This window comes from Falco punctatus (genome assembly GCF_963210335.1).
Source record: "Falco punctatus genome assembly, chromosome: 3".
NCBI lineage: Eukaryota > Metazoa > Chordata > Aves > Falconiformes > Falconidae > Falco > Falco punctatus.
This window is the reverse complement of record NC_137582.1, coordinates 118,714,526-118,731,602: the sequence shown is the minus strand read 5'-3', so window position 1 is coordinate 118,731,602 and position 17,077 is coordinate 118,714,526. Positions and strand designations below refer to the sequence as shown.

Below are 17,077 nucleotides of genomic sequence, written 5' to 3'. Positions count from 1 at the left end.
TGAGTCTTTAGGTAACAGAAGGTTTGAGAAACTACAGCCTAGATACACTAAGGTAGCTCTGACTAAGCACACACCATCCTGCCAGTCCAGATCTTGCTCCCAAGTTATTTAAGGTAACACGCTCCCACAGCACACGAGTAGCAGACTTCACTGATAGTCTGGGCGGTATTTTTAAACTGGAGTAGTAAAAAAATCCCCCATGGATTAGTAATCCGTGAATAACCACACAAGAGCTGACACAAAGACATACAGATGACATTGCCACATACTGCTCCAGTCTGGGTTCCTTGGAGTGACTGAGGCACCAAACAATTTGTTATTTTACCCTTTTGGACAAAGAAATCATTGTAGAAACCTATTACAGAGCTAGGCCTGCTCACAAGACCTTCCTGTCCTACTTCAACTTCTCTGGCCTTGCTCATTTTTGGTCACTTGTTAATGTTTTACGTCTGTTCTCTGGCTTCCCAGCTTCTCTGTTCTCCTTGGCAGCTGTCTCTGAACAGTTGCTGCACTCTGCAGTGCACAGATGTGCCTGTCTTAACTTTAATGGAGCTCCCCTTCTCATCCTGGCGATCGCCTGTAGCTTATCCACCAGGTTTATCATTTATTCATTTCCCCACAAACCCAGATGTATCCCGCACACAGGCTGCCAGTACTGGGGAGCTGGAGCTTGCTTCTTACAGCGGGTCTGGACTCTTCGTCTACCACTGAAATGATCCAGCTGTAGAATCTGAACTGGAATCTCATGATTTACTCTCAATTGGTTTCCCATCCTCCAAGTGATGCCTCACATACTGCGGTGTCAGTCCCTGCTCCTGCTTTTTGCACCCAAGGGTGCAGCTCAGCATAGGGCTATGAGGCCGCCCCACAGACCCACCGACCAGGCAGGGAGGAGGGGGACGGGACAGCACGCTGCTGCAGAGACAGCTGCCAGGCTTTCCAGAAGGTGCTGCCAGGCTTTCCAAAAGGTATTTCCAGGCCAGGAAACGTGGTGGTAAAAATCACACAATAGACTTATATCTAGGCTTGTGATCTAGATCCTTTCCTTTTCCCTTGTTTTTTGACATCTCACTTCTTTTCAAACTGCCACTTCCTTCCTCAGAGCTAAATTCTGCCCTAGTAATTTTAGCAAAAATCTTTCCTGGGGGGACTCGAAGTCACTTTCCCATCAGTGGAGATTTTGAAGTGCTCTTGCATGTGTTTTCTCTAGAAAACATGCTCAGAGAGTCAGCATCACAGTCAAAGCCATGGGTATCTCTTTCCTTTTGCCAGCCACCAACTTCAAGGTGATCTTTCTCACAGACAGAAACACGTTCCCCTCCTGTTGTGTAGGGCCTGAACAAGCTCATCCAGCCGAGGTCCCTTCAGCCCACAGTCATCCTCCAACAAACCTCACAGAACAACATGTTCTCTCTAGTGCTCAGTTATGCAAATCTCAGCAATCTGCACAAACCATCCTTCATGTCGGAGCTGGCACAACCAGAGCTTGGGCTGGCCAAGAGCCTGCAGGTCTGGACCACAATCTCCAAGGGCTGAGAGACGGGAGATGTTCCCACTCCCCACCCCTGTGCCTATACTTTCACTGGCCCATTTGTAAACCAGGCACTACGTTAGAATCTGGTTATTGGATGCAGGAAGTAGAGACACACAGGCAAGAGCTGTACATATTCATTATACGAATGGACACTGAAGGGGAAGGGATGCAGAGCACCAGAAATACACGTAAGAAATAAAAAGCCTTTTACTTAGCTTCCGAGCCAGCACACGGACTTGTAACCATAAGAACAGGCTGCTTGTGGTCATTCAGCGTGGGTTTATGGAAGGTTGCTCGTTGTTGGTATCTGAGAAGGAAAGGCAAACCCCTTTCTCCCAGCCATGCCGACAGAAGCAAGCCTGTAGCCCTGGAGATTTTGCACCATGAGTGATCTGTGAGCACAGTGGTGTGCCACAGTGTCCCAGCCTTCTGTGGCACAGCAACACCCAGAAATGCCACCAGCCTCTGCAGGAGCTGGACACTGGGGCTTTGCTGCTGTTTCAGAAAGGTTCGAGGACCACAGTTCAGTTCAGCACTTAAGCACAGGCCCCTTGCTGGCTAAGCACATGTGTAACTGCTTCACAGGACTGATCAGGACCCAGCTTCTGGGTTCCTGGGCCTGTCTCCTGCCGCATTTACCAGATCAGCTCTGTAGAGGTTTATGTTGCTTGACTGTTATATTCTTGTATCCACTCTTACTAACCTCCTTTCCCTACTCTCCTCAAGGCCATGGCAATGGGAATGATGACAGAATACTACCACTTCATCTTCACCACTCTGGTAAAGTATCTAATCTGTGCAAACACCTTTTACACTCACTGCTGAGCTGCAGTGGGGAGTGAGGAGGCAGTTCAGGAGGCAGGGAAGCGGGCTGGTGTCCTGTCCAGGGCATGCATTGCACAGCTGCGGGACACTAAAGCAGTGGGGTGGGAAAAGACAGGGAAAGAGAGGTCTGGTAACCTAACAGGAGGTGAGAGCAGGGCTAGATTTATCTTCAGGTTAAAATCAGACCACAATGATTTGGCTGTAACATCTCCACAACTGCAGTATTGCCCGGTGCTCATTCTGAGATGTCAGTCTTTTCTTTCACTGCTTTTGGACTGGCTCGCTCCTTTGGAGCTGCTCCGGCTTTGCACAGATGTAGGTTCTAGGTTTATTTCCCTTCCCAGTCATTTCGATTTCAGTGCAGCTACCCACGCACTGAAGGATGAGCCCATGTGTGAACTGGTGAGGCTGTAGTCCCACAGACAGGATGTGATGGGGCTGAGTATCAGTAAGAACCGGGGATGTGCTCCTCTGTGTTCATCTAGGGCTCCCTTAGAGCCAGGAGCAGCCCTGCTGTGGTCGAGAGCTCAGCACCACAGGTTTATTTTGCATGAGAAGAACTCAGCTTGAAATTAAGTCTGCTCTGGTTAAACACAGGCCGGTTCTTTGACTCCAGGAGGCATTTTGGTTTGGGTTTCTTGGCATGCCACTTCTGTTTCCATTTAGGATACTACTGTCTAGTATACTGTTGAATTTTGTGTGATTTTGAAAAACCAATTTATCTTTTTGCCTTTAGGAAACAAACAGACTAAACCAACCCTTAAAAACTGCAAAATTTATTTTTCAAATGCAAAAGACATTTTAATTACCCCTGCTGCCATTATCTATTCCAGGCAGCTTTAAGCATTTCCCAGATAACCTCCTATTAATCAGCCCCAGCTGAGCCTAGAGTACATTTCATGTGTAGGTACAGCCTGGAGGTGGGAAAAGAAGAATTATAATAAATTAATAGATAAGCAATCACAATTAATGCCACTTTCCTGAAATAACAGTTATATCATGGGAAAGATATTTTAATCTGTCATTCCTTAAGGCAATGTTTTCCTAGCTTGCAATGCATGTGCTTCAGCTTCTACAGTACAGGACCCATGGGGTGCTAATGAATTAGTCTATTATGTTATACTGAATGTTTCTAAAAGGTCCCTAGTCAATACTGAGCACAGTGTATCAACACTTGGCATGAAATGCTTCAACATTTTGCTAGGCTGCAAGACTACAGTTCACTGACTTCAGCATGAGGAGGCCCATCAGCCTTTCCTACCAGAGGAGGAGGAACACTTGCGAGCCTCTGTCTAATGCATGCACAGCTTTTACATCCTGCAAAGTGTGACATCCAAGCAGTGACAACCCCCTTAAACTCAACACTTCTAGGAATTTCTGGGCAGCTTGTAGCAATGAGTCCTTGCAAATACCAAAGTTTCCCCGCTGCATACTGTCACAGCTGCTGCAAGTTACAGACGGGCAGAAGCAGGAATCTCTTCCTGGGCTTTGAGTTGACATAAACAAAACTTAGACACCCAGCCTGCCTGCTCTCGATGAGGTGCTAGGCCAAACCCGCCGTTTTCCACTGGTGTTGATAATCAGGTACTTGTTTAACTTGTTTACCTGAGGGTCATGGCACAACACAAGTGCACTCACGACTGAACACATGACAGTTTGTTAGCCCGGTGGCACTGCACATGCACGTCTCCCATTAGGGCCACGGCCACTCCTCCCAGCAACAGCTGCCCAAGCAATCCGTGCCCAGCCAGGGTTCCTCAGCAATCCATGGAAGGCACATTATCCACGAGCTGTTTTGCACAAGAGCAGATGGAGGATGCCCTTCCCGGACACCTGCTTTTACAGCTCCCTACTGCGCATGCTGGATGCAGCGCGGATCAGACCTCAGCATTGTCACCTACGACTGATGAACCAAAGCTGGGAATTCCAACTGGGGAGGTGGGAGAGCATATCTGAGAAAGGGGAAGAGCCACACAGAAATACCAAGAACAAAATTTGGTTAATGGTAGTAGGATGGAGGGGATAATTAATCTTAAGTACAGAAAATAATGAGTGAAAGGGAGTGTAGATGAGGTGGAAAATAGAACCAGATGTTTCAATTTGTGGCTGGGCAGCAGCAGAAAATCCAGAATAAACTGATACGGCAATCCCCCCTACACCTCCCCCTGTTCTGATACTCGGCTTATATTCTTAATTATCCTCTTAATTCCAGGAGATGATAAATCAGGTGCAGCTGAGATTTAAACAGGAACCAAGAAGGGAGCTGATGGGAGGTTGGCTTCTATAGGAACCTGGTGAAATGAAGGGTCAGTGGAGAGCAGGAGGACAGGGAGGGCACCCAAAATACCCAGAGGATTGGAAAGGTGGCTGGGGCTGGTGGGCTGGCAGCTCTGCGATGGACCGTGAGATCCGGAGCTTGGTGGATCAGTTTTGTCACATAGAGTCACATTCTAAGGGGAAAATGATCTGCATTTACAACAGAAAATTATTGCCCTACAACAATTTCCAGAATACAATCTGAAGTGTCTGACGAAAAGTCATGAATTCTGAAAAAAAAAAAAATCTATTCCAGTGGGTCAGGCACAGACCACTGTACACCCTCACAACCAGATAATAGAAGCATCTGTCTGAGGTTAAACAACTGTATTTGCCCTTACTTACTGTAAGTCATTTAAAAGTCAGCATCATGGCCTGGTTTCCACAATGCCCTTTAGTAAAACGTAGAGGTTTGTGCTTGCAATTTTTCAGGGGAAAAAAACCCCAGACAACAAAGACCCTGAACTCTGTTGTGGGTGTGATTAATGACTCCGTCCCTGGCTGCACCTGCAGATTAAAACATGGCATCCATCAGCAACATGCCTTGGGGGTGTAAAGTCAGAGGCCAGTGCTTAAGGAAAATATCAAACCCCCAAAGCTTATTAAAGCAAAATAGCTATAAGAATTCCTTGCTCTCCCACTGAGAATGAAGTCTCAGTTGCTGGCAAGTGCTGATTTTGTTATGCTTTGCTTAGGGCAGTGGTTTAGGACCAGTGCTTTTCCAGCTCCCCCGTGGGCAGAACATAGCTCACTGCTGACAGACGCTGTGTCTGGGTGAACCCACAGCGTGGCTGGGTCCTGCCGGTGTAGCCACATTATACAAAAAAGCAATGGACACATAATCTCATGCTGTATTTAAACTCGTCTTTATAATCCCTTGTGAGAGCAATTAACACCATTCCCATATTCACACACACACACACACCCTATCGAAGAAGACAGTGGTGCTGCCTTTCTGCCTCCCCACATTTTTATTACCATTGAACACTTGCAGAAATTGTTCAGGATAAACTCTGATCAAATATGTCCCATCCAACAAATGATTCTCATTAATGAAGCACCCTCCCGACTGCCATTCTCCACCACATTCATCCACGATCCCCCTCGTGTCAGCAGCCCTGGGTTTTGGCAGAGTAGATCAGCTGTGGTATGCTCTTGCCATGCTGTCTAACCCCAAACTACTCAGACTGGTTACTGAGCACTGAAGTTAATCCCTGAACTGAAGTTAATATTTAGACATGCAGCAGAGCCAAGAGATGCATTAAAGAAGTGCACTCGCAGAAGCCTCCAAATACCCCTCTCTCACTGTCTGCCAGGCAATGCTTGTGGGCTGGCTGCCAGCAGAGCTGAGGACTGCCTGGCTGTGGTTTTTTCAAATCTTATAAAAGGCACTCTCATTCATTTGCAGACTGTGTAGGCTGGTCGTAATGTCAAGAAATGCGTCTTAGTTCCTCTTTGATAGCCGTCTGCAAATTGGCATTCTGCATTCAGAGTTGTTCTGTCATCTGCAGCACCCTGTGGGCTTCAGCACTTACAGCAAATCCTCCATGGAAAGGCCCCAGGGAGCTTCGGGTAGAGGAACTCTGCCTCGTCCCCTCCCCCTTGCTCACAAGCCTCTTTTTGGGTGGTTACAGATAGCGATTCTGGGTTTCTCCCCATAATTCACTTGCCTCTTGTATGCAGAGCGTGGGCTCTTTGGCAGGAGTTTCCCTCTGCTGCGTGTGGGTGAACCTGCACATACGACACCCAAATTCCACTCACACCTACCAGGCCCTGCGAGCAGCGACTGATGGCAACAGACAGTACAACCCACCGAATTTGTGAGGGCATTGTCCTACCTCCCACCTTCTGTGGGCTCTGCCTTCTCACTTCACAGACACCAACCGATACAGAAAAGACAAACAAAACAAAGCTAAACAAAATGTTTAAACTGGTTTCTCTCTTTTAAGGATCTTTATGCATTAGACCTAGAACCATACCGCTACTCTGGAGTGAACCTGACCGGCTTCCGGATCCTCAACGTGGAGAACCCGCATGTGTCCTCCATCATTGACAAGTGGTCCATGGAGCGGCTGCAGTCAGCGCCCAAGGCAGAGCTGGGACTGCTCGATGGCGTGATGATGGTATGAGAAATTTAAACAAACCACGGGTGAAGTCTGGGAAGCAGCCCAGAGTGGCAGGGAAGGCAGGAATGTCGATTAAGGCCTTTATGTTATTCTTGTTGGTGCTTATACTAGTAACAACTCACCCCAGGTATCTTCCCCAGGGCACTTACTTCCATCCTTTAATAACTGTCCCTCAAATGCAGTGAGTTTGGCTGGTGAATCCCGTGCAGCCCACTGCTGTGCTAACACTCCTTTTGCAGGCCCAGCTGCCAACGGACTTGCTAATTTTCAGACACTGTGCTCTTCCCCCTCCCTTCTTGCCAGTAAAAAGCTGCCCCCAGGACCAGCAAAATTCAAAATTTCAGTTCCAGAAGGGGCTGAGCACGGTGGGGAAGCACCCTGCTGGGAACAAGAAGAGAGGGAGCTGCAATCAGCTGGGTATTGTACCCCTTGTTCAGACACAGCAGGATTTCTCCACGCTCGCCTGATGTGCAGACACAGCGAGCGCTCGCTAACCTGGAAAGGGATGGGCTGTGTGTGCCCCAAACCCCAGAGCACCCAGGAAAGGGCATCATCTCTCTTCAGTAGCTCTCCACAAGTCCTGTTTCAGCTCAGGGCAGGACAATCGCCCTGCAAGTGCCTCTGCCCAGCCCTGGGAGCAGCACTGGGGACCAGAAACGCTCCTGTCCCACTGGACCAGCCAGGTCACCAGGTCCTGTCCCACAGGGGCTTGCAGGGTTCTGCTGCCATCGTCTCTCCACACAGACCCCGAGAGCAGCCAAACGTCCAGCTGCCAGGGGCTGGGGGTGCAGCACACAGCTGGACCGCACCAGGCAGTTCGCTGAGATTGATGCAGGGAGAAAGAGCCAGAGCTATGCCCAGAGATGGGCTTCACTGCAGCTTTGATGACTCCTTTTAGGGTCTGATGGCAGCTCTGCTCTGCTGAGTTACTGCTCGGAAGGTACAGCACCTGCTCGCCCATCTGTCTTCCCTGCGAGGCTGTCTCCGACCCCCGTAATTGCTGACTGGCTCCGTCCTTCCCTCTCCCTTCAGATCTGCCAGAACCAACCCCACAAGTGGCAAAGCCTCCCAGACTTTCACCTTGAAATGGTCTCTTGTATCCCTCCTGTTCTTTTTTTTTTTTTTTTCCTTAAAGGAGAGCCCCACCATTCTCCTCCAGCCTTCTACTTTTCTGCAGCATTGGCCACAAGGGCAGCATCATATTGCCCGCAAGGGTGCTGGGTTCCCTCCACCACCGCTGGCCCCTCTCCCGTTCCCTGTTTGCTGCCTCAGAAGGGATCCTGCCTTTTATTTGTGTTTGTCTGCTGCCTGTCCCAGTGGGGCCCTGATCTCAGCTGGGCATTACAGTAACTCACTTTGAAATTGCTTGGACATATTCTTACACCCCTTCTCCCCCAGCCCCAAATTTACAGAACCTGTCCCTGCTGCTGTAAATACGAGCCTGTGGGATGCAAGTCAGGTGCCTGCTCTTCATGCTTGTGTGCTGAGGGAAGGGAAGGTCACAGGGATGGCTGCCAACATCGGAGGATTTTTTCCATAGCCACATCCTGTTAGATATTTGCCCAGTTATCTGCTGTATTATTTTGTTTTACTGTGTTTCATTACGCTGCTGCTACACTCCTATCTGTTTTGTAGCTTTGTGAAGCCAGCAAATAATGTATTTTCACTAGGAGGTCTTACCATATCAGAGTGAAAAATAAATCCAGTTCTCTTGATCAGTGTTTGGAGGTGAGATAGGGCATCTCAAATTGAATCTAAAACCATCACATTACATGGAAGGAAAAAAAAAAAAGTTCAAATCACTGAAATGCAGGAAGATGCTACAAATCTCTGAGGTCCTGATTTTGGTGACAGTTCAGGTCATTTTGGAAAATTCCATGCCTACAGACAAGCCATTTAACTTCTCTGTTTCTTATTTTCCCATGTATAAAATAGTGTGGATAATATGTTCTCATACAGGGTTTTTTACACTCAGAGAAAACAGACTAAGTAAGAAAATTCTGTTACTGTCTTCTACATCCAGAAATCGGTACTAGCCCCCTTGTTTGACAATACAGTAGTAAATAATCTAGAAATAACCAGAATAGATGTACACAAATGGCATTTTCACAATCTCTGATTTTAAGGCAGAACTATGATCTTTTAGTCTTAAGAGACACGTAACAGAAAAACTGTGAGGCTTTGTCATGTGCAGAGCTACGTGTTTTGAGGATGTTCTTTGCATGAGAGGTCAGCTTAGAGGTTTATACGAGCCTTGTATCGAAGCATACACGTTTAGGGCAGTCTCTTGAGAAGCAGTGATTCTCTGGAGAACCCAGCCCTGCCCTCGGAGTGCTGTTTGCAGGGTTAGACACCCAGGAGGTGGGATGGTTGGCAGTGGACCAGGACAGAGAAACGCTTGGGTCCAGCGGGTGTTGGGCAGGGGGGAACTCAAAGGGGGTTCTTGCAGCTTCTCCTGTGACACTTTACAGATCCCTCGCTGCTTTGCTGTCCCAGTGCTTCCTTGCTCTGGAACCGCTATCGACACAAATGCTGTTCCCCTTTAGACAGACGCTGCCCTGTTGTACGATGCGGTGCACGTGGTCTCCGTCTGCTACCAGCGCGCCCCTCAGATGACCGTGAACTCCCTGCAGTGCCACCGGCACAAAGCCTGGAGGTTCGGTGGCCGCTTCATGAATTTTATAAAAGAGGTAAAAGCATGATTTGCAACCATAATCACTTCCCACTAACACGAAACTTCCCCAACATGCAAGTACGTCCACATGTAGCAGAGAGGCTTGGCAGGTATGAAGTTATAAAAAATCCCCCCGCCTGGGCAGGTACAACTGGATGGAAGCACAGATATACACCAGGCTGCTGAATGCACCCAGAAAGGAAAAATCTTGTCTTTGCCTTCAAAATAACATCCATGCAGCCATGCCAAAACAAGCTGAAATCTCCCATGCTGTCACTGAGACTTGCCCTGGCCTCTTCTTGCGTCAAGAGCAGCTGGACCACGCTCTGAGGCCATTTCTTAGCAGAGCAATAGCCATTTGCCTTTTACAGGAACATTTGCTTGGGGTGCACAAAGGGCATTCAGTGCCACTAAATCCCAGTGGCAAAGCTGGCAGCGCTGTGCGTCTCTGCCTGCGCGCTGATGAACAGTTTTGGCAGAGCGGTGGATTTAGCAAGTAGGGAGCCAGGGGAGTGAGGAGGCAGCTTCGCTCCCTCTCTGTTTTCAGTCATTATGATTTCTCTCTGTTCAGCCCACGTAATTGTTTGTTTGCATCTGGCTTAAGTAGGGAAGCAGTCAAAGCACGGGTGTTTGTGAGCAGTGAGCTCACCAAGGGAGTGCAGCACGGGGAAGGTGCAGCGAGAGGTGGGCAGCCCTCCCAAAACAGCCCCCGAGCACGCACCCCTGCACTTACTCGCGCCCCAGGTTTTGCTCTGTCTGTGAAAAGGAGCCCTCACATTAAAAAAAAAAAAAAACAATTAAGACAAAGCTGCAGGGAGATACTGCAAACCCTACCAAATGTGTCTTTGTGATGAAAACCCCTTATTTACCCTAAAGCCTTTTAAAACTTCTATGCCTGTGGCTTTCCACATGGCAAGTTATGAAACTGACTGCAATATCGGGTACGTGATTGGGCCACATTTAAAAGGTTGGGTATAAAATCCCCTAAAGTTTTTAAACAGAAGACTAGAAGTGTGTTGTTAGTCGTTACTATGATTCGTGCTGCAGTATTGCCTGCAGACCCCCACAGCCCCCGAACACAGGCTAGTGCAGTGAGAGCGTGCCCACCCCAGGTGCTGCCAAGCTGCACGGAGCACGCAGACGTAAGGCAGGAGAAAGCAAGAACGATTCCCACTGCAGAGAGAGAATGAACTTTTTTCTTAATAGGCACTGAAGATGGTATCTCTCCTCTCTCTCCTTTCTCATGTTTTGTTCCCTTCTGCAGAAAGCCGCTCCAGCTGGCTGCCAAAAGAGAGTGTAAATAATTTGTTTGGTTGGCTCCTTTTGCAAATTACCCTGAGCCTCACACTCCAGTGCCTGCCTGTTGTTTCCCTTTCTGGCACCGTGTCAGCTTGTTGCAGGGATAAGCTTCCTCCCCGTTGCAATCAGAACACACAGTAATTGCTCTCTCTAAACTCCTGTAAGGACAAAGCAGCACACAGAGGGATGCCTCACCGCAGGCACCTGCTCCCCTGGCCCTGGGCTCCCCACAGACACCAGTACCACTCGCTTTGTGCATGCACAGGCCATGGCCCCCACGGTACTGGACTGCCACAGGTGCCACTCCCGGGGTGAAGCCCTGCTAGTTCCCACTAGCCGAGGTGCAAAAGGGCCAGGACAGTGGCCCTGCCAGCCCCAGGGAGGCCACCCTCACCCCATGTGCTGTCAGGGCTCCCCAAGAAGCAGGGGGACTGGGCCAAGGGCAGGAGGCGAGGGGACACGCTCCTCAGCAGCCACCGCCTGCCCAGGGGCCAGGACAATGGGCACTTGGCATTTGCCTGCAGAGACAGGGCTGATGCCAGTGGGATCAGAGCTCATGGGGGCCACGCCGCCGCCGTGCCCCCCCAGCCCAGCCGCGGGAGCTGTGCAGCCCGTGGGTGCAGGAGGTGCAGGGCTCAGCACACAGCTGTGTTTGCTCCAGCTGGGTACGTTAAACGCTCCGTGTCTTCCCTGGCTCCCAGGGGGCTCCGCAGGCTGTGCGTCCCACGGGCAAACCACCTGCCTGCCAAAGTGAGCAAACTGAGCACAGCCTTCCCCAAAACACAAGGGTGCTGAGGCTGGGAGAAGGCTGTCATTACTCCTCAGGAATTAATGAGGAAGAGCCAGACGAGTGTATTTACTGGGAAACACGCCAGTCATTCCCCCCTGAGAATACGTTATGCCACCTTCATCACACTGGGGTATTTCAAGCTCCCCCACCCATAAAGGAAACACATTTGTCAGCGAGGAGCGCGCACTGAAGCGCTCAGGGGAAGGAGCCCGAGCCTCAGCTCTGCGCTGCGGAGCTGTGATTGCAAAGCAGTAAACCATGCCAGCAGCCTGGCACTCCTACGGGAGCATCCTCCTTGGGACAGGTACTTACAGCACATCCTAGCACTGTCCCCAGGCACAGCAGGCACCGTGTACCATGCTGTCCCTTAGCTCCTGCTCTGCTAACACAGCTAACGCCTGATCTTTGAGGTGCTCTCGCCTCCTAAATCAGAGAGATTAGTTCTGGTGGTGCTGCAAAGTGCACAGGGGAAAAGAAACACAATCACAGAATAATTTTGGTTGACCTGAATCTAGACATCTTTACCCCAGGCCCCTGCTGGGAGCAGGCGTAGCTCCCAAGTCAGACCAGGCTGGGCCTCATCCAGACAAGCACGGAAAATCCCCAGGAGTGGGGCTTCCCCACAGTGGGCACCTACCCCATGCTTGTACTGCCAAAAACGGGACGAGGGTTGCAGACGCAGCGTGGGCCCACCAGATTCCCAGGCCCGTTTCAAAACAACAGAGCCTGCTAGCATGGACAGGCTCTTGGCCTCTTCTGCTCCACTTTCCATCTGAAAGGAGAGAGAGAAGAGTTCAGAACATTTTAGCTTCCACACACCTTGGAAGCATCAGCAGGTTTGTGCAAAAAGGGATTATTTATGAACTTGACTGGAGCTGTCCCAAGCCCAAGCTCCCTGCAGCCCAGCATTTATCAGTACTACAAGGATAAACGCAGCACACAAGGATGCCATGATAAATGCAAGCAGATTTCTACTGAGTCATCACATCCTGCAACAGCTGGTGAACGCAAAAGGTGCAAACAAAAACTGTAGCAAGGACTGCAAGAGAGTTAAGAGAAACTCCAGCTCTGTCTGCAGTCCGAACAGCAACAGAGGTGATTATTAATTAATCATACTCTTTGGGGAGAAAGAACCAGTATAAGGACTAATAAAAAGAATATGCAGTGGAGGGCAAAGGATTATTTATGATACCAAGTAACAGCTCTGCTACTTTTTCTCCCTTCCACAGGCCCAATGGGAAGGATTAACAGGACGGATTGTCTTTAATAAAACCAGTGGTTTACGGACAGATTTTGATTTGGATATCATCAGCCTCAAAGAAGATGGTCTCGAAAAGGTAGGCAGGGTTTGTCTTATCCACATATAGTCTAACTCTGATACTCAGGCAACAGAGAAAATGGTTGCTGGTTGTACTGTTTCCAGGTTTTCTGGTTTTTATATAGAAGGATATTTATTTTGTGGGATTTCTCAGATCCTTTTCCATGCTTCAACCATGACTCACTAGCCCTGAAGCAACTTGCGTAGGATTATGGCTACTAGCTGAAGTGCTTGTGGCACTTTCCTGGGATAGTGGAAGCAGAAGAAACTTTCTGAGCAGCCATTAACCCCTCCTTGTCCAGGCCAAAGGTGGAAGGAATAAAGCCTGTCCCACCCCACCCATCTTGCTGGGCTTGCTTACAAAACCCTGATTTTTCCCTGAGGAGGCAACAGCTCTTGGAAGCATCATTTGGGTGTGATTTCCCACAATGGAAACCGCCTAAGGCTTGGCAATGGCACCTGCTTATTACAGCCTAGATTTTGCGGGATGTGGTGTGCATTTTTGTGTTATCGAAGGGACAATATGAAAAAAAGTGAATCACGTTTTTGCCTGGCTGGCTGGAGGGGTCTTGTTTGGTGGCCGTGTTTGCCCGGCCACCCAGAGGCAACAGGGCACAAAGGCTGTAGCCTCAGAGCCTCTTAATTAGTGCAAATCTCCTCTGGGCACAGAAATATGATGCTGATGTGCAAATCTGATTCTCAGGTGTTCGCGGGGATTTCATTTCCTTTTCTTCAATTACTTTAAAAAAAAAAAAAAAAAAAGCAAAAAGGCAACATGCAAAGCATTAAAGCTCCTAGAACACGGGTTTCAAGGTGAGATCATTTTAGACAAAAGAGAGCAGCGAAGTGAAGAAAGCCCAGCACAGCGGCCAGCTGAGCCCAGCAGTGAGCAGTGCCCAGGGGCTGTGCTCTCATCAGGCTCCAAATAACACATGTGAGGCCACCGAGGGCTGCCGGAGCCTGACCCCTTTTGTGAGCGCGTCTGAGTCCCCCTTCTGCTAAAGGTGTCTTGCAGATTTACAGGAGACAGTTGGCTACCGGGCAGCAAATCCCTTTCTGGAGCAGAGTCTGCTTTCCAACACACACAAGGTGCTGACTGGCAGCCAGGGCTGAGTGCTGAGTCCTGTAACCTTTGGACATGGGGACAGGTTATGCTACTGCAGGAAATCCAGCCGGGAGCAGAGAGAGGGAGTTTTCAATTAACCATGCAGCAAGCAGCCCAACATGCACAGATGACTTTTCCAGGAATTAATCACACCGTGCAGGTAGGCAGTCCCCGGAGGCTGGAGGCAGCAGTTTGATCAACCCTGTGGTTCGGAGGGGACGGATCCTGTGCAGTTAAGCTCCCTGGGACCAAACAGCTTGACTTCCCCATCCCCCTTTTTTTACAGTTTGTTTTTCCTTTTCTTTGAAATAAACTGTTGCCACACTTTCACACCACAGCAGTAGTTCCTTGCTTCACATAAAAAATCTCAAGGTCACCACAGCACTCTCCTAGTGGGTATTTTTTGGTGTCAAATATGGAATAAAGAAAACATTTCAAATAAACCAAATGACCTTCAGTCTCAGCTGTGATCAACCAAGCTTGTGCAGGAAGGAGGCAGGAGAGGACCAGGGGAAGATGCTGCCCTCTCACAAGAACTGAGCAGGAGACAATTTTGTGACCTGACTTCTTTTTTAACAAAATATTTTGTTTACAGAGTCTAAAATAAAAAACCCAAAACGTCTTTTTTGGAATACAGTGGCACTGACGGACTGCCAGAGAGCTGTGTTGGTAGAATAATAGAAAAATGTGTGAGTATTTGGATACCACATGAATCTAAATGTTTAACTACAACCGCAATATCTATCTGTCAAACTAATACTCCTCAGGTGTACTGGAGAATAGCTGGCACCAGCTGTATTTATTGCTGTGGTGTGTCACATAAAGCCCATAGGAAGCCGCCAAACCTTGATGCATACGCTGTACAGCCGTTCAACTTTTGTCTCCAACAATTCAGAGATTTCACAGTTCCCACTATTATTTTTTTGAAAGCTTCTTGTCAGCTCCAGAGGGGTTTTAAAGTATCGATGTCAAATCTCTGTTGAAGCTAGGTTTATGTCAATAGTTAATCTGAAATAACAAAATGCCAAACTACAAACAAATCCCGTATGGGATTGTGCATTATGTATAATAGCTTATGTTTGTTGAGCTTTAGGATTGAACTCCTGATCCTTATACCTCCTGGATGTTCCAGGGATTACAGGAGTATTAACCAGACCTAATTACATGTAGTTTGACTATCTGACTTGCACAGTTCTCTTAATGTACTTTTTTTCCTTTTTTAATATTTTAAACTGATTAATTCAGTCTTAAGTGCCATGTATTTAATTTTCTTAAAGAAAACTCAGCAAGTCATAGTTCACTGAGTCTGCAGTGCTGCTAGCATGGGCTTTATAGACTTGCTTCTCTTTTCCCATGCACAACAATAATCTTTTGACATTGCAGCGGTTGTGTGATCGAAGGAAGATATGGGGGATTGCTTAGGTTTTACCTGAAATATTTAGAGCCTTTCGCAAAGTTCATGGAAACTCTTCTAGAATTTATGACATTTTTTTGCCAGGCAGCTTTGCTCATTACAAAGTCTCTTTTTGGGGATGCGGTAAAACCAAGTTCTCCCCTTAGACTGCTGAGGAGGTTGAAGCTTCTTAAAAATAGCAATAAATAAAACATTGAAAGTTCCTGGCTCCCCAGTGGGTTTGAGCTGTCTGCCTTTGGTTTCTCTCTGAGTCCCATCTCGCAGTTTGACCCTACAGATGGATCATTCTGTTCCCATTTCCATGTGGAATTTAGTTTTTTCTCACTGTCAGGCTGGCTATATGGCCACCCTGCTCTGTTTGCTGGCAGCACTCCATGTTCCTCCAGTTTTCCTGGCGTTTTATCTCACTGTCACAGTCCTTTAGCCAGTCCTGCCTTCAAAGTTTGTTCTAAAGCCTCCCCTGCACCGCAGAGATCAGGTTAACAGGCTTAGAGTTGCCCAGATGACTTCTCTTAAATAGAGATATGTTTTGCTATTTCTGGATCAATAGACTTCTTTAACACCTAATAATTTATTAAAATTGACAGCTTGAGAAAAACAGCACCTCAAATTGATGAGGAACGTAGCCATGCATACCTGTGTCCGTGCCTGAGCAAGTCTGCTGCCATTCCCTCCTCCAGGTTTGCTGCCAGGACTGCAACCACCATTGCAATGGACTTCCCTGGAGGGATGCCCAGGGCCCTTCCAAGGGGATGTGTTAGAAATGTCTGTCTAGTTTGCCACAGCACAGAGAATAGGAATGGTCCCTACCAGGGATTTGCAGAGCTGGTCAAGTCATTTTTAATTCTCCCCAGCAAGGCAAATTTGTGGGGAAATAAAAGAGAAGAAAAATGACCTCATATTGGTCATTTTTTTTCTTTTTTTTCTGCTTTATAGTTGCTCACATTTGATTCTTCAGTGCAGTTTGACTGTTTATGCTACACAGCACCTTTGCAAATTGTTCATCCAGCCCCTAAATTCCAGTCATCGTGGTCGCCTTTCATGCACCTGTGTCAGAGGGCAGCGTACGGGTTATTTATTATACATGTGCAGCCACAGTGACCTGCAGCTGAAGAGTTAATGCAAATCTTCCGTTTAGGTGATACAAGATGATAATTTCAGCTCTGCTTCTCTTTAATGCAGACAAAAGCAGCAAGCTCCATCTCCCAGGCCAGTAGGATGCTGAGAGCAGGAAAGGAATGTAAACTACGTGTTCATGCGTTCGTTTGCTTCCTTCATTTTAGGTTGGAGCGTGGAGCCCTTCTGATGGTTTGAACATCACAGAAATTTCCAAAGGACGAGGGCCTAATGTCACAGACTCGCTGAGCAACAGATCTCTAATTGTCACGACGGTCCTGGTAGGAGATTGCAAGCCTGTCTTTTTCCTCCATGCACAAATCTCAGAGATATATGATATTGCTGAAAATTTACAGTATGCCAGTACAGATCAGTTAGTCCCTCTGGAAAGCCGAGCAAGGGCACAGAGAGCCCCCGCGTGCAGGCTGGGCTCAGCAGGGCACCGCAATGCCCACGCACCTGCACCAAGGTGACCCGCAGCATCCTCCGATGCCACCACTCCCGAGCAGGCTGCCAGCCAGCACGTGGCAGGCAGTGAGGCTGGCACAGGCCAGCTGGAA

At 48.3% G+C, this 17,077-nt stretch overlaps 1 protein-coding gene and 1 long non-coding RNA gene across 2 annotated transcripts in view; one reads left to right on the top strand and one right to left on the bottom strand.

The window, feature by feature from the left end:
* The window catches only part of LOC308061682, a 529,572-nt gene that overhangs the window by 359,560 nt on the left and 152,935 nt on the right, over positions 1 to 17,077 (bottom strand). The window lies entirely within an intron of this gene.
* Positions 1 to 17,077, top strand: part of GRIK3 (glutamate ionotropic receptor kainate type subunit 3) — a 127,611-nt gene that overhangs the window by 77,930 nt on the left and 32,604 nt on the right. Inside the window, exons 5-9 of the mRNA XM_080381962.1 lie at positions 2,261 to 2,314; positions 6,625 to 6,798; positions 9,348 to 9,491; positions 12,794 to 12,901; positions 16,685 to 16,798. Of these exons, the coding sequence (XP_080238088.1) occupies positions 2,261 to 2,314; positions 6,625 to 6,798; positions 9,348 to 9,491; positions 12,794 to 12,901; positions 16,685 to 16,798 (594 nt within the window). The remainder of the gene's footprint in view (positions 1 to 2,260; positions 2,315 to 6,624; positions 6,799 to 9,347; positions 9,492 to 12,793; positions 12,902 to 16,684; positions 16,799 to 17,077) is intronic.